This window comes from Cavia porcellus, unplaced genomic scaffold (genome assembly GCF_034190915.1).
Source record: "Cavia porcellus strain 051 isolate PalLab524CR breed Dunkin Hartley unplaced genomic scaffold, mCavPor4.1 scaffold_23, whole genome shotgun sequence".
Lineage (NCBI taxonomy): Eukaryota > Metazoa > Chordata > Mammalia > Rodentia > Caviidae > Cavia > Cavia porcellus.
Genome location: NW_026947506.1, coordinates 28,770,775 through 28,793,543, shown reverse-complemented (window position 1 = coordinate 28,793,543; position 22,769 = coordinate 28,770,775). Strand labels below are relative to the sequence as shown.

The 22,769-nt window shown below is 36.9% G+C and overlaps 1 protein-coding gene across 3 annotated transcripts in view; it reads left to right on the top strand.

The window, feature by feature from the left end:
* The window catches only part of Septin7 (septin 7), a 63,636-nt gene extending 41,493 nt beyond the window's left edge, over positions 1-22,143 (top strand). For all 3 annotated transcript variants that reach the window (XM_013152658.3, XM_063233968.1, XM_063233967.1), the window contains exons 6-13: positions 2,813-2,930; positions 5,520-5,612; positions 7,165-7,261; positions 8,941-8,992; positions 10,272-10,397; positions 16,540-16,675; positions 19,886-20,025; positions 21,071-22,143. In XM_013152658.3, coding sequence (XP_013008112.1) covers positions 2,813-2,930; positions 5,520-5,612; positions 7,165-7,261; positions 8,941-8,992; positions 10,272-10,397; positions 16,540-16,675; positions 19,886-20,025; positions 21,071-21,110 — 802 coding nt within the window. In that variant the 3' untranslated portion in view covers positions 21,111-22,143. The remainder of the gene's footprint in view (positions 1-2,812; positions 2,931-5,519; positions 5,613-7,164; positions 7,262-8,940; positions 8,993-10,271; positions 10,398-16,539; positions 16,676-19,885; positions 20,026-21,070) is intronic.
* Positions 22,144-22,769: the final 626 nt, after the last annotated feature.

Here is a 22,769-nt window from a genome sequence, read left to right as displayed (position 1 = left end):
ATTTAATTTTTAAACTGATTTAAATGTTCTTTGGCCTTGTGTTTTATACTTCAGAAGTTGTTTTTCTTGATTACCTGTTGTGATTATTTTTAAATGTCTTTCTCTTTAGAAGTTTGAGGTAGTAGAATAAATACTCGGTTTAAATAACAAAACAATTCCTGTTTTGCTTTTAAATATAAGTTTTATTAACTTGGATTTGACCTTTATATTAAATGCTCTTCACTTACTAAAATTTTAAGTGAACTGAATCCTGCTTTTTAAATTTATAAAAACAGATATAAATTTATAAAAGCATATAAATTTATAAAAACATATAAATCTTTGTCTAAGCATATGAGATAATGATTTATTGAGGCATTGATAATTTAAATTTTTCATGAGTGTAAACTGGGAAAAACAACTGTAAATATTTAGAAACCTGAGATTGAATTGGCTATATAATTGACTTCTGTATTTAGTGTATATAGCGATAGATGACAAGAGGTAGAACTTAATTCATAGAGATTAATAGAATTTTTTTTTCTGTTAATACTGGTGAGCTCAGGACATTGTTTAAAGTAATGTAGACAGTGCAGTTATTCTTGCCATAATCTCTCTTCCATAAGTAGCCCTTATTCTCTGAATGCCTGTAACAAATTGCAGGGCATTCAAGACCAGGAGAGTTGGAGTAGGAGTCAGCTATCTATCTGACTTCTCCATATTTGTTTCCTTCCTCTTCCCCTTTTTGTGCTGGTCAGCTGTGCCACTATACGTGGTTTGTATTCTTCAGACTCCGTAAACTCTGTGACCTGTTGTTCCCAATTGTAGCTGTATGTTTATTTCTATTTTTAAAAAAATATTAGGCAACCTAATTACTAAGTCTACTCACCCGTGAAATGCTTTTCATTGTTTTATAAAAGCTGAAGAATGCCACTTTAGCCAGGCTTTGTGATGCATGCCTATAACCTTACTACTCTGGGAGACTGAGATGGAGGATCCCAAATTCAAGCTCAGCCTAGAAAATTTAGTGAGACCCTGCCTGAAAAAATTAAAAGGGGTAGGGGACATGTAGCTCCATGTAAAGACCTGGGTTCAATCCCCAGCAGCCCCCCCCCCACACACACACAAAGGAGTAACACCTTAGAGTGTTGTTCCTATGCAAAATGTTTTTATTACCTTCATGGAGAACCTTAATTTTAGTCCCCTAAATATGCTAAATAGAAGGACTTTGTTTTTCACTTAAACTTCCTAAAGGACATAAAGAAAATGATAACAGTTTAGTTTTTTGTCACCGTATGTTTAAGCCCCCTCACCACCTCTTCAGCATTTTGCTAGGTGCTAAGGATATAGATCATTGAGGTACAAACCTCCCTACTGGGGATGCTTTTTTAGTGAAAAGATGGAAAAAACAAATAGGAGAGTGATTACCGTATCACACATTAAATGTGTGACCGACAAGGAAAACATCGTAGTCTTAGTTAGAGGAGAGTTGGAAACAAAACTGGAGCCAGAGCCAAAAGGGGGAATAGGAATCAGCCTGGTTCAGAAGACAGTGGGATTAGAGAACGTTCTAGGGAGAGGTCTCATCCTGTGGCCAGTTCTTCAAATGTAGCACTTTCAGGGAAGTGTAAGTTCAGAAGAATGTGGCAAAAGATATGCCAACAATGCTAACAAGTGAGCCAGCTGGACAGGCTTCGTCTTCAAGGCTTGTAGGCCATGCTGGCTGAGGAATCTGGCCTTCAGTGTGGTATTCATTCAAGTAATGACTTGATCATGGGCTGCACTGTGGCTGGCTTGTAAAAACGGAAAGACATATACAGTTGTCCATTCCAGAGGTCTTGGTGGCCAGAACTAAAGTAATGGAAATGGATACTGTGGTGTAGGTGCCAGAGTGTACACATACATGTTTCCTTCAATGGGTCTTGGTGAATCTTTGAAAGTAGCAATCCCAGATTTCAGGCTTGAGTCATTGGGTAGATTGTAGTATCATTCACTGAGATGGGATGCATAAAAGAGAGTATGGAGGTTCAGAGCGAGCTTCTGACTTTGTGAATCCCAAGGAATATCCCAATAACACATCCACTGGATAAAAACAACTCCGGAATTTCACAGTAAGATTTGGACTGGATGTAAAGATGGAGGAATTTTACAGAATAATCGAGGTCTGGTGTCGTCATAATCTTACAGAATGTAGTAAGAGAACAGAGCCTACTGGAGGATTCAGGGGAATGCACCTTTTTCAGGGACCAGCTTACAGAGAGGATCCTGAGAAGTGCTCTGAGGCTTCTAGAAGAAAGAGCCTGTGAAGCAGTTATGGCAGACGCAGTGTAATGGGCACGTGAGTGTGGTCAGCACCATAGTCGAAGTGTTTACGACTGGAAGTGCAGGTGGTGGAGCACCAGGCTGAAATGGGCAGAGAGATGTTGGAGATCGTCCTGAGCATTTGTTGAAAAAAATACTTGGTAGCAAGACTGAGTGTATAGTTGATAAAGAAGGACCATTTTTCATGTAAAAAATCTTGCAAAATTTTAGTAGTTAATATAGAGCTAAAATACAAGAAATTGTTAGGACAGTTCTGGTTTTTCCAATTCCTTTCCAAGGCCCAAACTCCCATGACCAGGGAGTTCATTGGCAGGAATCAGAAAGCCTTCTTAGCTATTCTAATGCTTCTTAAAGTCCTGTTCTTCGAAACTGTTGACTGGTCCAGTGCATGTTCCAAGGGAACATTTTTGGTAAGTAAGGTAGTTTACTGCAGTTCATTGATCATTGGGGATTTAAAAAATCTGTCCCCCAATTTGATCATTGTAGTCTTATTCAGCACTATGTATTTCAGGCTTAAACCATTGGATATTGAGTTTATGAAGCGTTTGCATGAGAAAGTGAATATTATCCCACTGATTGCCAAAGCTGACACACTCACACCGGAGGAGTGCCAACAGTTTAAAAAACAGGTGAGCAAAACCAGTTAACTCTGGGACTTTTCCTACTCTTCACATACTTTGTAATTTTTATTCTTTTTACTGTAACATGTTGCAGTTCCTGTCTCTTGAGGCTCCACTGCATTGTTTATATTATATTGCAAATATCTCTTGAAAATGTTTCGTTTTCTTCTGAAAGCTCTTAGTATCATAAGACCTATATACTTTGTCAGTTTTTAAAGAAGCCTATTAACAAGGGTTTCACTGTGTAGCCCAAGCTGACCTCGAAACTCATGGCGATCCAACTGCCTCAGCTTCCCGAGTGTTAGGGTTACAGGTGTGCACCACCATGCCCATCAGCTATCCTGTTTAAAATATATTCTTTTTTATAACCCCATTGCCTCCTCTCCCTCACACCCTGTAGAATTATTTTACTTCTCAGGGATGCTGAACATTTTTAAATGCAAGGGTTTACTGTTCCTTTTTCAAAATTTCTTTTGTGAATATCTTGCTCAAAATGTTTGTCTTTGAGCACTAGTAAGTAATTGGTATTTATTATGTATATTGTCTTATTTTCACAAGTCTATATTCTTTTTTCTCTTTGCTATTTATGTCTTAATTTTTTTCATTGAACTTTATGCAGTATACACACACATGCATGCACACACACTATTAAGCTTTTTCTAAACTAGTGTCTAGTTACCTCAGTGACACTTTGAGTTAAAGATAGATTTTCTTCATTTTGTGTTCAGCTTATTATATCTCACATGTTATAGAATTAGGCACAATTTATGGAACTCTTTTCTGTACCACTATTTTCATTTTGTACCAGTGTTATCTTTTTTAAAACACAGCAGCTTTGTATCATACTTAAAAGTAGACTTTAGCATCCATTCCTTTTTGTAGTAAAATATTTTTTTACCTTTCTTAGTATAAATTTTAGAATACAGTATCTTGAGGTGTGTTGCAGAAAGAAAAAACTTGTTTGCTTTGAAGTTGTGTTACATGCAGATAAATTTGGAGAATGTCTTGTATATTGTTTTTAATATACTTAATATTTCCATCAGGAGTCTGTTTCTCTATTTTACATTTTTATTCCCATTTTTATTTTATAATGTGGTTTCTAAGTTTCAAATACCAATCACATATTGAGAGATATCTTGAGTTGTATCTCCTTTTGGATTTGAACTGATAACTTGAAGATCAAAAAGATGAATAAGTAATGACCTATGCTTCTAAATTGGTCACAGTATAGTGGTTGTAAGGTTTTCTTTTTCCCTTTCTGTCTTTGTTTTATGGGACTGGACTTGTGTTTGCTGGTGCACACTTCTCCAAGGAGTCCGCATGGTTCCTATCCAGGGTACCTATCACAATCACCTAGAAACCGTCTTCAAAATGATTTGTCAGGCCTGATCTCTGTGAATGGCTCTGTAGATAAGAGTCTGTAGCATTTATTTTGGAAGTGCTCACTCAGATCATTGTAATGCACACTGCGACCTAGAACCACTGCTCTCACAGGACAATCTCATAGTTGTCAGTTTGTCACTTCTTTCATGCTGCTTCTATGTAAGTAAAATCCTACTTTGAAACTAAAGATACACAGTGTAATAACTGTTACTGTTCTCTGACTGGTTATAAAACTTTTATTGTTTAATAAAATAAAACAAAGATATGTGGCCCTGTTTTTTTACTTGTTCACTTCTGACTAGTAACCACATAACTCATTTCGTTTAAGGTACCTTTGCTGCCCAAAGAACCACCCCTTGCTGTGAGACTAACATACTCTCTAAAACGTATAGGAAAGGTAGCTAGTAGTAGATATATTGGCCTTAGATTTGTTGTGAGTTCAGACAGCTGGGCAGTCAAAAATTACTTGAATGCCTGTACTTCCATTCAGAATTGAAAGTGATTCCTGAGAAGATAATATGATTTGAATTAGGTCTTTTTGTGGTGTCATTTATAAGTTGTCATCTTTGGTTTTCTGTATTATTAATAATTTTTGAATTTATTACCTACTCTTTTCACATTTTCTCCTTGTGAACTTGTTCAATCATGTCTGAGTCATATGCTCTTTGATTTGTGAGTGTGTGTGTGTGTGTGAGTGTGTGTGTGTGTGTGTGTGTGTGCATATTCAAGGGTATTTTTCTGATTAGAAAGTAAATTTTTCCCCCTGCAGCCAATGTTGTACTTAGTTATAACTACTTTCGCCATGACTTGCTAACATTTTTTAGGTGACTTTAAGCCCTGTTGATTCAGTTAAGTAAAACAGTTGATGAGTTGTGTCCAGAGAAATAATTTTGGATCTAGTAACTAGATAACTTAAGGTCATTGTATTAGAAACAAGCTGGAAAGATCCCTTTGTAGAACCTTAAATGTGTTTTGGAATTCTTGGCATGATAACCATGACTTCAAAACTTCTGAAATAGGTTTTGATATTCATATATCAAGTTTATGGCTTAAAGAATAACTTTATTTAATTTTTAGATCACAGTTCTATATCATTGAAAAACAGTAATGAGTCAGAAACTAAGGTTTTTAAGAATCCAAGGAATATCTGATTAAGAAGAGGGCTAATATACTGGTTATGTGGTACTCTTTTGCTAACTGTGACTTCTGTTTTAGATAATGAAAGAAATCCAAGAACATAAAATTAAAATATATGAATTTCCAGAAACAGATGATGAAGAAGAAAATAAGCTGGTTAAAAAGATAAAGGTAAGTTCATCCTATACATAAACTAAAATGTTTTCTAATCTTAAAAGCATACTTGGCTATCCACAGGAAAAATCAAAAATACCATTGTTTTAAGTAGTTGGCTTTCAAAATAAATGAAGTTATGTAATGCTGAATTCAGCTTTGCAGTTAACTTTGTTGATTAACTGTTAACATACAAGGCATGGAATAGGTTGATGAATAACAGTCAGATGGGTTTCAATTAACTGGCGTTACACACACACACTTTTTTTTTTTCTCCTTAAGAAACCAGATAATAGAGAAGTTTCATTCTGTTACTGTTTTAATTTGTAAGAGTCAGAGATGTATTTTGTTTGTCCTTTTATAAAAATTGAACCACAATTCTACCCCAGAGTGATTTTTCTATTTTAATTCCTATGGTTTCTGAGTATCTTGGATCTAAAAACTCTGTGCGTGCATGTATATATATACATACACATTCACAGAGTCTGCCAAAAACATGTATACGGTAGGAAAGGGAAAACTTTTGTAAATATATTAGTACTAAATTTATTGAGACATAAGAGATTAATACAAGTTATTTTTAGCCTCTTTTAAGAGGTGCTCAAAGTGATGCTGTTAGCTTCTGGATGTTTATTAATATGACAAACTGAAGTACGCATATATATATATTTTTTTTCTTTTTTTTTTTTTTTTTTTTTTTTTTTTTTTTTTTTGGTCTTTTTGATCTTTTTGCTTTTTATCGGTACCAGGGATTGAACTCACAACTGCCTGCCTGCAGGGCAGGCGCTTATGCCACTGAGCTAAATCCCCAGCCCCCAATTATACATATATTTTTTTGGCCAACTCTATGTGGCATTTTGTTGTTTTGTTTTTTGAGACAGACTCTGGCTGTGTAGTTTAGACTGGTCTTAAGCATGTGACAATCCTCTTGCCTCATTCTCAGAATGCCTGGCCCTAAAAACAGTGTATTGAATGATGACATTGTTTAAGTAAATCTAGTTATCTTGGGATTAATGAAGTACTTATATCTGACCAATGAAGAGTTTCTGAGGTTTTATAAAATGACTACATGTATATTTCTGGCAGCGGTTTGAATTCTTAAAGGTTTTACCTTGGTTGAGTATGAACAAATGAGTATCACTTGGTTTTGAAGTTTCCAAAGATAGTTTAGCAAATCTAATATTTTCCTGCTTCCCAGTATTAGTAGAGTTGGTTTATGGTCAGCAGGCCTTTCCCACTCAATGCCACTGTATTTTTTTTATCACTTTCCCCCTAGCTTTTTGGCATGCTTTTTTTATACAAATAATTTGACCAGCACATGTCTTATTCTTTTGAAAATTTCAGAGAAGATATAATTTATCATTGTTTGCTTTAGGTGGTAATAGCATTTCACTGAATACCATGTTTTGGCAGCTTACTAAATACTTATTGACTGGCCTGTAACAATGACTGTAGAAACTTGACAAAGGAGTTTCTCTTGCCATTCTTTTGACCGATGTCCCTTTTCGTGTTATTCCTGAATTGTGAGGACTAGGAGATGTCTGTGAACCTGAATGCTTTTCTTTTCTAGGACCGCTTACCTCTTGCTGTGGTGGGTAGCAACACTATCATTGAAGTTAATGGCAAGAGGGTCAGAGGAAGGCAGTACCCTTGGGGTGTGGCTGAAGGTAAGGTTTTCTTCAGTGAGTGGCTTTTTCTGAGATCACATAGTTGTATTTAAAGGTTTGTGTTTATATTAAAGTGGTGCAGTATGGTGCATACTCTTTGGATTACTCTAGATTTTCAGGGATAGCTCCGATTTCATTTTCCTTTAGTCTCATTTTCCTTATAAGTACAGTCCTGTTCTTCAGACCCCATATTCCACTGATTTGGGCAAGTAGGTATTAAATCCTAAAGTTGTATTTTGGAAGTCAACCTGTCACTGCTTCCTCCTCTGTCCTTACCTCGTCAAATCAGTTTCTGTTTGGGTTTGGTTTAGTTGTTTGAAAACATATTGTAATTCAGGAGTTTTTTTTAACCTGCCTCTTAAAATGCCTTCCAAAGGAGAGAATGAACCTTTTGATACAGAATAGTCTGGAGAAATTTTCATCTGCATCTCAGGTCAGGGGCCCTCAGATGGCAAACATTTGTGTGCCCAGTTAAAATATTCACCATCTTTTTTTCCTCAAGACAGAAGTCATATTTTGGTATCACATTTTTAGAATAAAAATTTTTTGTTTTGGCACACAAGATCTTGCTATGTGGTTTAGGCTGACCTTGAACTCACTGTGTAGTAAGTAGAGGCTAGTATGAACTCATATCAGTCCTCCTGCCTCAGCTTTTAGAATACAAATTGTATTATTAAAGATACTCTTTACTAGTTTTGTAAAGAGTTTTAAATACTAGTTAAATCTTAGGTGTAATACCAACCCTTAGAAGTGCTCTTAGCAACAGATGTGCTTCCTCAGATTTATTGTATTGACTTAACCTGATTAGTCTGGCAAGTTGGACTCATGATTGTTTTAGCTATTTGTTGGTATTATTTTAAACAGTTCTGTAATGTTTAAGATCTTGTTGCTATTCTTCTCAGTGACTTTCCCCTCCACTGACCTGGTGTCCTTTGTGCCCAGCTCTGTCCTACCCAGGAACCTGCCCTTGCTAGCCTTAGGCTTTATAATTTACCTGTCCCTTAGAAGTCTGCCCCTAGATTGATTGTTTTGTGTCTCTAGTTTATTCTGGCCTTATGCTCCCCAGATCCCAAGTAATGTTCCTATTAATGATACAATTTTTAAAATGAAGTAGCTTACAGTTCTTGAGTGCCCTTTTGAAGGGCAGGGGGTTATCGCTTAAGGTTTTTATAAAATGATTTCTCCCCTTACCTCCACTGCTGAATTTTTAAAATGTATTTTGTTATAGAATAAATACATTCGGGCTGGAGAGTTAGCTCAGTGGTAAAAGCACCTGCCTGGCAAGTGTGAGGTTGTGAGTTTGATCCCCAGTACTGCAAAAAAAAAAAAAAAAAAAAAGAATAAATACATTTTCTGCCAATAATGAAAAAATGCATGCTTTCCCCTTCCAAATTTTCAAACTTGTTTCCTTCCACAGAGCTCATTTATTACGTTTATGAAATTATCGCTGAAGATATACTAAGGTGGAAACTAACTATACATTTATAATTATGTAACTATACCTATTGTGCAATTATCTGTCATTCTCTTGAGCACTAAAATAGTATTACACTTAATGAAAAGTTGATCTGAGCAGTTCCACATACTGTCTCGTTGTTTTCACTTCCAAGAACCTGTGAAATTTTCTTTGAAAAGGCTGGGTTTATTTGCAATAATGTATGTGAATTTTTTTCTTACAGTTGAAAATGGTGAACATTGTGATTTTACAATTCTAAGAAATATGTTGATAAGGTAAGTCTGAAATAGCCCAAGGCATTTTTGCCCTAATAAAGTTAGAGTTAGATAGCTTTGGTTTTTGCTTTTACAAATGTAGCTAGTTTAAATTGTCATCTTCACTCTAGCAATGAAGTAAATATTGCATGGAGATAACTTGTGTTCTTTTTTCAAGGTTAAGTCATCAGCAAAAGCACAAAATAGGTTAAATGGCCAGGGGTATAAAGAGACACTGATCTCTGTGTCCTCACACTTTGTGTTATGAATAAATACTGAAATAGGCATGGAAAATGGGCAAGACTCTTCTTGTTATTGTGAAAAGTGAGGGGAAACAACTGAAGGAAAGGCATGTTTGCAAGTCAGAAGTGGGACTGTGAGTTAAATGCTGGGTCACCCCGGACAGAACCAGTCTCCTCTGCTGAGGAAACCTGCCTGCTGACAGAGAAGACAGGCAGTGGGGGCCCTGGGGAGGACCCGGCGTGGCTGGTAATGAAACAGGCGGGAGCCGAGTGAGCTGCCTTGTGCCCATGGGAACACATTGTATGCTGTTACTAGCTCTCGGGCCTCCAGGCGGGGACGCCCGTCTCCAGTCAGCAAGGGTCATTTTCACATTGTACCTTGCTTTCCCACTGCACAGCCCTTTCTTTAGCTGTAGAGGAAGAGAACAGTGTGCTGGTAAAAGGCCAGCTCATGTGCCCTTCAGCATCTCCCGCCACTGAGGAACCATAGTCATCTCACATGCATGTGTAGCTGATACATGTGTACTGATTTTATATATGGAAATGCTGAAAGCATCATTTCATTTAACCACAATAGCACATTTGGTGGACAGTTTGAATAAACATTGACACTAAATTAAGATTTTTCAGGTTGAAAACAGTTGTGTGAGCTTAATTGTCTCTAAATATTAACCTAGTAAAATTTCTGGTATTATTTCCTTAGTAATTGCTTAAGGGAAAGCAATTTCTTAAAGATTTTATGAACCTCAGTAGTAGCTAATCTAGTCTCTTCGCTTTTTTTTTTTTTTCCCCCGTGGTACCAGGAATTGAACTCATGACCTCGTGCTTGCTAGGCAGGTGCTGTGCTGCTGAACTATATCCCAGCTCTAATCTCTTAATAAAATCAAATACAAGTTAATACCATAAAGGAAAACATTCTTCTGCAGAAATTTCATCTTTTAGTAATTATTTTGAGTGATTGATGGCTCCTAAAATATCACATGGAGTGTAAGTTTAAGAATGAACTTTTTATTTTGGTAAAACTTTTAAAAGAAGGAAATTCTTGCTGTTTATGGCAGGACGCACATGCAGGACTTGAAAGATGTCACCAATAATGTGCATTATGAGAACTACAGAAGCAGAAAACTGGCAGCTGTCACTTACAATGGAGTGGACAACAACAAGAACAAAGGGCAGCTTACCAAGTGAGTACACAGGTGCTTTCCTGCAGCACAGGCAGTGTTCCTGCCACAGCCACCGTCCCGTGTCACACTCCTCACTCCTGCTTGTTACCATTAGAACACTTGGATAATGTTCTCCGTGCACACTAGTAGGAAGCGACTTCGGTAAGTTGTTCATTCTTTTCTGGTTTGCTGTTGCCTTTCTAACTCATGCACTGCACACACAATAGAATCCCAGTTAGGAATCAGATGGACCTTTTAGCAATTCCGTTTTTTTTTAAAGGAAAGATGATTGTTATTACCAAGATCCCTTAAACCCCACTTTACATTATGTTTAAGATAAAATTTCCTGTATCCTATTTAATAAAAGTAGACATACAGATTCTACCTGTAGTACAAGCTTTTTTAAGCAAATGATTTTGGAGGTGTTTTTGCCAAAATTATGTAGAAACAAAGGACAGAATCAAACAGAAGGAATAATTGAATAAATGTAGTTTTGTTGCCACTGTGTTCATGCTGTGTGTTTCCAGGGACTGTTTTCAGTACCTGGATTTCTTCTGCTGGTGTGCGAATGGGTGGGCACTGGGCCTGAAACTTTGCCCTACTGAGCTGTATCTCCAGTTGAGGTGCTTTGTGATGGCTGCAAAGATGTGTGAACTGGATGTGGTGGTGCATACTATAACCCTAGCTCTTGAGAGACGGGGGCAGGAGTTTCAAGGTCAGCCTGCACTACACAGCAAGACCCTGTCTCGAAAACCTTTAAACAAAAGATGTGTGAAGTAGTAGGGCTCTTTTGTGCCTGTGCCATTTTTCCTTTATTTGGGATTATTGAAAATGAGAATTATAATGAACACTGTTTTAAATAATGCACATTTGTAATTGGGCATTATATGCCACTGGAAAAAGTCCTAAAGGGCTATGTATAAATACAGAATATTTCTTAAACTAATAATACAGTGTTTTATAGCACTCAGTACTCTGTATACTTGCATAGAAAACCATTTTCCTACTTTAAACACAAGATTTGAGGTTAAGTTCACTGAATGACTTTGACTGTTGGAAAAATTTGTATTGAACAACTTTATGTAACACAAAAAAAGAATATGGTTCATCAAATCCTAATCTTTAAATGCATTTTCCTTAACTTGAGAATTTGTAAGTATTTAAAAGAAAAACATATACAAAGCCATTGATACTATATTTAAAAGCAAATGTACTACCAGAATATATTTTTTATTAAATACACTTATTTGCTCAGTTTTAAAATTTAAACATATGTTGATTTCTAGACATAAATTAGTAATTCCTACATTTCGGACACAAACACTTAAAGTTGTGCTGTTGGGGTGTTCCTGTGATTGGGTACAGGTATAGTAGTTGAGGAAAAAATTAGTAAATTAATTTACTAAAATTAATAAAATTTAGACTATCATTAAAATTTCTTCAGCATATTTTTTATAAAACTTTGCTTTTTGGGTTTAAATTGATTAAACCATCACCCAAGTTTTTAAAAATGTAGAAATAATATAAGAAGAATTCTATAGGAAATATCTCTTTTTTTGGAAATGTGTCTCTAAATGAGATGAATCATGGCTAACTTTGCCTGTGTCAGTAAAGAAGTTTCTACTGTTAAAAGAAATTGCCCCAGGAACTAGCATAGTACTTTATGTTAATAATAAGTAGAAAAATAAATGTTTTTAAAGATTAAAGCAATTGGTGAATGGCTCTGACTGAAATAGGCATTTGCTATGATCTGATAAATTAGCTTTTTATTGTTTCATTAAATGTCATGTCACTTAGAGAAGTTTAACCCTTGGTTAGACCTTCTGTTGTCCTGAAAATGTTAGCAGTTTTAGAAAACATTCTAAATTCTCTTAAAGAATCAGTATCAGCAATTGATGGTGGTTTAACTGATAGAAGATACCTGTATTTACAGCTAGTGACAGACCTGTGAATAATTAAAAAGAGACACTAATGCTTAGTCTCTCCAGTACGTATAACAGTGAGAGTTCAGGCTTCTCCCCATGCTCTCCGTAAGTCTCAGGGGCTTTCCCTTCAGGGCGATGTGTCCCTTGAGAACTGAACCAGGGACAACAGGGTTGACATCGGGAGGATCCTAGAGTGGAAGAAGTAGTCATTTTGATTTAGTTAGTTAGTTAGTTATTTGGTACTAGGAATCGAACTCACTACCTTGTGCTTGCCAGATGGGCACTGTGCCACTGAGTTGTATCCCTGGCCCTGAGGCAGTCATTTTAAAAATGAAAAAAAAAAAAAAAAAAAACTTGCAGTCACTCCACCACCCCACTCTACTGTGTAGCTGAGCTCAGAGGCTCCCTACTGTCCCAAACACCACGCTTCTAAAATCTAAAACTGCATTTTGCCCGTAATACGAGCACTTTGATACTGAGAGGCTGAGCTACCTTCTGGGTGCACAATGCGGCGAGCTCATCACTGAAGGAGATGCCTTGAGTGCGACCAGGAGGAGGGCTGTGTGACCTGGGGATTTACAGGCCATAACTGTAGGCACGAGTCCTTCTGAAAGTTGAGCCTCTAAAAGTTGGTTCTCTCAAAACTCCCTGTGCTTAAGATCTCATGTAGAATCCTCAGTTTTAAAATCACTAGACAGATTCTTTGGTCCCTTTAAAAAATGTAGTGGTACCATTTTTTAAAGAATACTGCTTTTTATGTGGTATCCAAGGGTAGGATGTGCATCTGTGGATAATTTGAGAAAAACAAAATTGATAATTGTCATCTGTTTGCGTATTGATTGCTGATGCACCCGTTTTTTCACTGCCCTCAGTACTTCTGTACATGCATACACATATAATCTGAATATTCATCCATTCACAAATATGTGTGTGAGCTCACTCAAAATTCATATTACAAGTAAATAAACTTTTATAGGGTAATATACAATATAGGTATACATAAAGTACTAATTTCACTTTCATATAAAATACACGCTAAATTTAAAAATAAGTTAAAAAGCAAGTAGATTAATATATTCTGTGTCAATTTTAGGCAAACAGCAAAATGTACTGGCCATAAGGTTTGGATGCCTTTGAAAGGAAAAGATGTCTTGTGCATTTCTGTGTGGAGAATGGCAGTCTGGCTGGAAGTCACAGAAAGTGATCTGTGTCTAAGAGGACTGAGCAGGGGCTGTTAAGGAAAGGGGATCAAGGTGGCTGGGTCCACATGTAGGTCTCGTGACCCCTAGCAAAGGGAGAGCTGCTTGTTCTTGCTAATCTGCTTCTTTCTTCCTTGATCTTCCTGTATCTTTTCCTTAAAATCACATTTGATTGATGACTCTCTAAACTGTTGTCTGTGATTGGCACCACTTAACGCTGTTGACCTTGTGCTCCAGGCCAGGGTACCTCTATTACCCCTTTGGCACAGGTTTGATTTTTCCATTTTCTGTAACCTTTTCCACCTATCATCTTGGGAAAGCTTTTCTAGTAACTGAGTTCTTAGAAATGACTGAAAGTTATGGCTTCCAAAGGCTGATCCTCAGAACTCTTGGTATATGACAAGGTTTATGTCTAAAGAGAAGGACAGTTTTCTGAAAATCACCAGGTACAGACTGGAGCTCAGGAGCTCAAGACCAGCCCAAGGAGCATAGGGAGAACATAACAAACAAAATTTGAAAAAGATTTTTTCCTAAAAATTTTTCCAAAACACTATATTTATTTGGTTATATCTTTTACTCTTTGTTCAAATTCATCTCATTAAAAAACTATAATGTTAGCGGTTGGAATTTTATCTGTGGTTTTAATGCTCTCAGTTGGCAAAATAAAATATTGATAACTATTGTTTCCTAAACTTCTGGAGAAATTTGGGGGGGAAAAAAGCCCTTGAAATCTCTTGAAATAAAATTCCTTTGGAAATTTCTGTATAAAAACTGCAGCTTATGTAAATACCAGTAGCTAAGTGTTGGCACAAATGTGTGTGTAGGTCTGTTTGCTTGGTGTGCACCTTAGAAGGGACTATGAGCACAGGTGAAGGACACATGGGTTGTGTGGAACCTCACAAGGCCTGCCTCGTGGGCCTGTCCTCTGCTTCCGTCACTGGGTGCATGAACAGGGGACTTACGGGTATTTGTAAGAATTCTACTCCGTGAAGAGAACCTACAAGGAATTAAATTACATGTTTGGAGATTTTGTTTGATACTCAGGTTATGTTACAGCCTTTTTCCTTCTTTGCATTTTACCAGACTTTTTTTATTTCATTGATAGGGTTGCTGTTAATTTCTCTGACAAGTTTAGGTTTATAAGCTTTTAGCATATCTGTTGAGCGAAGACTTTCCCAATAAAAAGCATACAGGCAACAGTATAACTTAAATGGTTTTTCCAGCTGTCTCATAAAATTTTTTCTTGGGAGAAAAAAATAGTAAATGTGATGAGAAAATAGTGATCTTTTTTCCTGTATTTTCTGCACTAAAAGCACAGTTTTGTGTTAACATTTTTCTCAATATCACTTTGATAAAGGCACTAAAAGTGGAGTGCTAATGAATTTAAAATTAAAAGAGATTTGAAAAAAAAATTTTTTTTTTTATGAAAGGCTTCCAATAATCCAGTTTAGGTGAATATAAACATTTTCTCCTATTACTTGAATAGCAGTTCATTTGGCCAGGAGTCAGGTATTTTTACAAGGCTAAAAAAGTATCTCAAATGTCAAGTAGTGCAAATTTCTTTTGAAAGTGCACATATTTAATAGGTGTAGAACTTTGGACATACTGTCAGAAGATAATTGCACCTCCTGTTTATTTTTGTGAAGATTTGAAATCATGATTACAAACAGAATATGGGACATTAATTAAATAACTTTAACAGTTTACCATGAACTACTGATGACAGCATATACCTTAATTTGTGAAAGTTACCCATTTCCCTTTTTTGTGGCTTTTAGTGTGGTTTAAGTGTGTTAAATCAAAAAGTCTATAACAGTTTCTTTTCCAAAAAGACATAAGCACTTTGCAGAGATTTTTAATTTTTAAATTTAAAAATAGATTCCAAAACATCATTGCCATGTTTCTCTGCAGTGTCTTATTTTCCCCTGAGAGCTACTTAAATAATAATTCAGGTGATAAGATGTACTCTTAGAAAGCTGATAGGTAGTCTTTTCATGATTAATTACTATGAATTCTTTATATGAATTGCTGGTTCTGTCCCAAGGATAAAATAAAATCAGCTTTATAGATAGGTTATTATAAGTAGGAATACACATTTCATTTTTAAAAGTCACAGTTCTCTCTAAATTCTAATTTTACTTATATTTAGATACATATGTTTTGTTTGTTGTGCTGAGAATTGAATGCAGGTCCTCACACTGAGCTGCATCCCCAGATGTTATTTTTGAACTAACCCAGCTGGTTAGTCTTGCTAAATAATCCAGGTTGGCCTTAACCTTGTGGCTCTCTTACCTAAACCTCTTGCATAGCAGGTTTACGGGAATGCACCACTCCACTGGCTTATTTAGTAAGTGTGTTACCTTGAAATTTTGGGATTTTTTTTTTTCCTTTTTATCGGTACCAGGGATCGAACTCACGACTGCCTGCTTCCAAGGCAGGCGCTTAGAAATTTTGTTTTTAAATCACAGCTGTATTACTTGATAATCAAAATTGCTTAAATGTGTATCTTCAATCATAAGACTATTAATCAAAAATAGTATTCTCTAGAGACTAAGAGGGTATTTTTAGGAGTTTGAGGGGAATCATGGAGTTAGACAACCTTTGAAAACCTTAATCTTTGGGCCCTGTCACTGGAAAAATTAGGTCTTTTTTCATCATAATTCACTACAATTCAAAGTTAGATATGAAACCTGATAGAAGAAAATTCTGAGTTCTAAACATATTTATAAAGTTTCTAAAGAATTTATTACCCATTTTCTATAAAAATTATAATCTCTGTTCTCGTCACTTAAAGTGGTACAGATATTTCAAACTTGGCGATCCCCATGCCTCAGCCTCCCAGAGTGCTAGGGTTATAGGCAAGTGCCACCAGTCCTTGCTCACGCTCAGTGCTTTTATTTCTTATTTTGATAGAGTTTCACTAAGATGCACAACTTTGGCTCAAACTTAGCATTCTCGTACTTCAGCCTCCCAGAGTGGTGGAAATGCAGGCATGCGACACTGTGCCCAGCTAATGATTATTCTTACTGTTCACGCCAGGAGTCCTCTCGCACAGATGGAAGAAGAAAGAAGGGAGCATGTAGCCAAGATGAAAAAAATGGAGATGGAGATGGAGCAGGTGTTTGAGATGAAGGTCAAAGAAAAAGTTCAAAAACTGAAGGACTCGGAAGCTGAGGTAATCATTCTAATATTTCCTCTTATTACATGCTAAGGGCAGCCCCTTGATCACATGTGTAGGTAATTTTCTGCATGCATTTTTTTCAAAGTTAGCGCTCTAATCTAATAAAATGGAGAAATAAAAGCAAGCACTGTTTATTACAAAATATACTTCAGTATGAACAGTGTAATAAAACTAGAGTTCCATGTGACTATACAAATATAAAATAGTGTTAGGTGATGGTAATTGTCCAGCTTTATTTGTAAGTGAAAAAGAAGGAAACAACCGTAACTGAATTCAGGCCCAGGCAAGAGGAGACAAGGGGACTCCCTGCTCTGGGGCAGGGTGGACCCACTGTTCCTAGCAGTGTGGAGTTCAGTTGGTAAGGTCAGCAGCAGGCTCTTGGCGGATGTGCGTGCTGTCCCCAGGCTCTCCTACTAGCAAGGCAGATGAGGATCAGAAAGCCCTGGCATGATCCCCTCATGGAGCAAAGGATGCACTCGGCAGACTCCCTTGGGCAGCTGTTCCCACTGAGGTCTGAGAACCGAAGAAACTGCGGGGAAACCCAAGTAGAAATCAAAGCCCAGTGATCTCAGCGTGTAACTTACTCATCCTAAATATTAACCATCTTTAATGGGATCCCTGTTTTGTGTGACTCTGCTGATACTCAGATACATTAAAAGAAAATTAAGATCTTGTAGTTGAGCTCATTGCTCTCATGATTAGGTATAGAAAATACTAAAACCTTTTGACAAAGGACATAAAAGAATTTACGTTCATTTAGGAGGAAGTGTGTGGTATAAAAATTATTCAATAATTTTGAGGAAATGTTTTTGCTCGAGACAACTTTCTTTCATTATTGGACTCCTATAAGGTCCTTTAAAAACATCATTGTTGTCGCTTTTGCCCTGTACTTAAACAGGGCTGAGGAGTAAGTCCTCTTGGTTTAAAAGCATTGTGCTTTTCAGGAACTCCTTGGCACTGGGCAGACAATGCTAGTAGGCTATGAATAATCACAAGTATTAAAATGATAATTTAAGAGATCAAGTTTATTGTTTTTCTTACCAGCCTGTTACCTAAATCTACTGGGTCTTTACTACTTCACTAATTAAGAGCTGACTTGATTTACTTCCAAAGTTATTATTCCATTGAAAATCTAAAAATGGTTTAACTTACATTTGGCACAGACATAGCTTAGGACCAGTTCCTGAGAGTTCATGGTATGAATAAATAACTGGAACCGTAGCTACAGGGCCCTTCAGGACTGGCCCTGATCATGCAAATGGTGAAGATGGTATGAGAGACAGGGTGGGAAGATGGAGCTCGGAGAGGCCTGGGCCACATCCTGTCTGCTCATCTGGGCCTCTGGCCACAGCCTGCCTCTTCTTTTACCCAACTTCAGCCAGGATGTGCTCGCTAGCAGCCTTGTGGTGATACTTTAGGATGCATCTTAATGTTTATGTGTTACAAATTGAAGAACCGTTTTTATCCTTGTTTAATACAGTTATCTCAAATCCATTCTGTTAGAAATAATTTGAGGGCATAGTGTGTCAGGCATGGTGCTAAGCATCTCGTGTGTGGTAGTCATTCCATCCACACCACCACCCCGCAGAGGTTTCACCACCCTCTGTCCCAGGTAGATCAGAGGAGGATCCATTACCTTGGTCAGTACTGCGTAGTCCTAAGCCAGCAGTTCAGCTCAGCAGTTCACTGTTAAGACAAGACAGGAAGACCGTCCTGCTTTCCAGTTGTAAAACATAAGTGGCTGTGGAAAATGTGACATGAACTCAAAAACTCACCTGACCCCAAGGATTTCTTGAGAATAAGATGATTAGGACCTGTACTTTTAGTTAGATGTTGTTCACAACAAAGCTAATTACACATGCGTGTGTGTGTGTGTGTGTGTGTGTGTGTGTGTGTGTGTGTGAGAGAGAGAGAGAGAGAGAGAGAGAGAGAGAGAGAGAAACAGTGAGTTCTTGGGAGCATGCTTCCCAGGTTCAAAAGTGGAACCACATCCACTCATTTGGAGTCTCTGCTCCCTCACTGTATCTTTCCTTCCTCTGCAAAGGTGACTGCGGCTGTGAACTGGGTCTGTCTGTTTCCTTTGCAGTTTTTCATAACTAGAAGTGTTTTCTTCTGCTCTTACTTCCTTATTTTCTTAGTAGTTTGCTGTGAGGAAGATTTCACCTTTGATTTGACTTCCATCTTTGCATAAATGTATCTTAGGTGATTTTCTTTTGAAGAATTGTTTGAAATGGTAATAAAGATGTGGTCACTTTATATGGACTTACAAAATAAATTATATGAAATTATAACAGAAATTCAAGATGCTAACTCGTTGATAAGTCTTTAGTAGAATATAGTTCCTGGACAACTGAAGAGTTTGAATAAACCTTGGGTATTTGATATAATAGGATTTAATCTTATTTGTTGGCTGGTTTCTTGAGAAATAGATTGACTAGTGTCTTAGCGAAAATAGTGAAATTCGTAGTGTTCGTTTTTTGATACCAGGAATTGCACTCAGGCTCGTGCTGGCCAGGTGGGTTCTGTGCCTTAGTGATATTATTCACCTAATATTCCCTTAGATCTTGTAGTGACCTGTGTGTTTCCCACCTCTCGACTAACAGCTTGTTACTCATTAATTCGCAGAATAGGAAAGATCAGTTGTGTTAGAATCACTGGGGTTTGTTGAAAATCCAGACTTAACACTCAAGATTCTAATTCAGTACCTCTGGATGAGATGCAGGATTGTGCAGTTTCACAGGAAAAGCTTTCTTGCCCTTTCTCCACTTTTTGAGCTCAAATTACGAGACTTAGGTTCAAGTCCTGACATTACCATTTCTTGGCTAGTGATCTTGGATGAGCCACTTAAATTCTACAACTGTTTTCTCCTCGGAATAGTGGAAGAAATGTATATTTTTCTGCTAACTTCCAACATATTTGGAGCAAATAATAATTATCCTTCATAACGTGCTGCACTTACATAAGATTGTTACAAGAAAGATTGATTCTTTCCCTGTTTGTTAGGATGATTGTCTTGGGTCACTGGTCCTTTGGGTGCAGATCCTGCAGCAGGAGAAACCCACCCAAATGCTTTCTAGATGGTACTGTGAACCTGTAGTAGAATGACCCAGCACTGTGCTCTTCACATGCAATCCCCACATGAATCATTCTTCTGCTTCTGGTTTCTTAAAAGAATTTTGTTTTATATATTATGCTGTGATTTAGCTCCAGCGGCGCCATGAGCAAATGAAAAAGAATTTGGAAGCACAGCACAAAGAATTAGAGGAAAAACGTCGTCAGTTTGAGGAAGAGAAAGCAAATTGGGAAGCTCAGCAACGTATTTTAGAACAGCAAAACTCTTCGAGGTAATGAATGTCAGATTCCTAAGTGATGTGTGTTGATGAATTGCTATCCTATTTATTTTAAAAACATAACCATTGAAAAAGCCATCACCTGTTAATGCATCCCTAGTGCAGTGTGTTCATAGGTAGGTGTCGTGTGGATGGATTCGTATAGTGCACTGTGACAGTATTATTTCAGTATATTTTTCATGACCAATCTTTAAAGTTACAGTTTAGCAGCTTCAAGCATTCTCTTTGGTTAGCTCAGCATAATTGATTTCTTTCTTCCTTCCCTCCAGTAATTGAACTTAAAAGCAGTTTTCGGGCTGGGGATTTAGCTCAGCAGCATAAGCGCCTGCCTTGCAAGTGCATGGTCGTGAGTTCAATCCCTGGTACCGATTAAAAAAAAAAAAAAAGCAGTTTTCAGTTTTTAGCATGCAAAATTTGAATGCCACTGCTACAAAGTCTTTTTACATTTAGGGTAGTATTTTAATTGTATTCTTATGTTACAGATACCCTTAAGCTATCTTAAGGAGGAAACTAATCAGGTCTTCCCTGTTAAGTGATACAGAATGCAATACTGTTTGTGCCCTAGTTTTCTTTTTCTTACTATGCCATTTGGATCCCTGTGAAGATTCTATAGTGTCCCCCTTACAGCCCAACACTTTCAAGATGAGCAGCTCTGCTGTAACACTGTCTTTGCGTCCACTCTTCGCCTAAAGAGGAGGAAAGGATGCATGTGAAGGCCAAGGGCAGCAGGGCAGAGCGCACTGTCAGTTGGTCTTTTTCAATTTGTGCTATTTCATTTTGGGAAGAAATAAGAGAATTTTGCTCTGTGTGTGTGTGTGTGTGTAACCTTCTTACCCTTTAATTTTGTCAGATATTTGTCTACGAAAATATTATCATAGGCTAACATTGCCTTATTTTTTCTTTCTAAGTCTCTGTGAATTTTGCAAATGCAGTGTTTGAATGTCAGGCCTGTCAGTGGGCTTAGCTGCTGCTACCACATGTGGTCTTTCATGTTTCTCCTTTGTTGCTCATCTGAATTGTGTTCCTTTCATCATTTTAGAACCTTGGAAAAGAACAAGAAGAAAGGAAAGATCTTTTAAACTCTCTGTTGACCACCAGTTACATATTAGTTGCCAATACGCCAGCTTGGACATCAGTGTTTGTTGGATCCGTTTGACCAATTTGCACCAGTTTTTAAATCCATAATGATGGATTTAACAGCATGACAAAAATTATTTTTTTGTTGTTGTTCTTGATGGAATTAAGATGCCTTGAATTGTCTAGGGTGTTGTGTACTTAGAAAATAACAGCTCTAAGTACCTTTCTACATTTTCTTTTCTTTTTTTATTATTAAACAGATGTCTTCAATTTAATGCAAGAGAACATTTTACTGTTGTACAATCATGTTCTGGTGGTTTGATTGTTTACAGGATATTCCAAAATAAAAGGACTCTGGAAGGTTTTCATTGAGGATAAATTGCCATAATATGATACAAACTATGCTTCTCTATGATAATTATAATACAGAGGTTCCATTCAGTGCAGCCTATACAATAATGTAATTTAGTCTAACACAGTTGACCCTATTTTTTGACACTTCCATTGTTTAAAAGTACACATGGAAAAAAAAAACGTATATGCTTACAGTGCACCTAGAGCTTTTTTATAACAACCTCTTTTTTTGTTTGTTTATTTGTTTGTTTTGGATTCTTTTAAGTATATATTATTCTCATTTAGTGCCCTCTTTAGCCAGAATCTCATTACTGCTTCATTTTTGTAATAACATTTAATTTAGATATTTTCCATATATTGGCCCTGCTAAAATAGAATATAGCATCTTTCATATGGTAGAAACCAACAAGAAAACTTTCTTTTAGCTCCCTTTTTACACTTTATGGTAAGTAGCAGGGGGGAAACGCATTTATAGATCATTTCATTTCTAGGCAAATCGTGACGCTAACAACCAACCTGTTTCTACCTATACACAGTCTCTTTATTTTACTAGAAATGGACATCATGGCCTCCTGAGGAGAAAAAGTCACCATTCTGCATTTAGCTGTATCCATATATTGCATTTCTGTATTTTTGTTTGTATTGTAAAAAATTCACATAATAAACAATGTTGTGATGTAATAGAGTGCAGAGTCCTGAATACTCTACAGTCAATACACCAGACTAGAATATGTTAGAGGAAAAATTTTTCAGCTTGAATTTGCCACCTCCACAGTGGCATCTCTACTATGTAAATCTCATGGAGATTGCGTGAATGCTGCTTTTCCTATCCAGGAGATTGTGCACCTGTAACTGTTACTGTCTCAGTAATACATACATTAAGCTGAGGCTGATTTCCAGCTTCCTCATACTAGGTACACCTTCAAGTTCTGGGGACTGACTTTCTAAACGGGGAAGTGGGCAGTGTAATTTCTTTTTATTGAGGTGAAAATGTTTTATCATATCTGTTTACTTTTTAAATTAATGACCTATGCAGAAGTAAGTAAATATTTTTTCTAATTAGCAGATGCTTTTGTTTATTTCAGAGGCTGAAGGATTTAAAAATCAGAATGTTTGAAAGTATTGCTTCTCAAAGATGTTACTAGAATTTTGAAACATACTAGAAAAATTCTAATAGAATCTTTACATAAAAGTTTTCCCCACATAACTTTTAAAGTAGATCTCTTGGTACATTCAGAAGATCATTAGCCAGGCATGGTGACCCATGCCTTTAATTCCAGCACTCATGAGGCTGAGGCAGGGGGTTC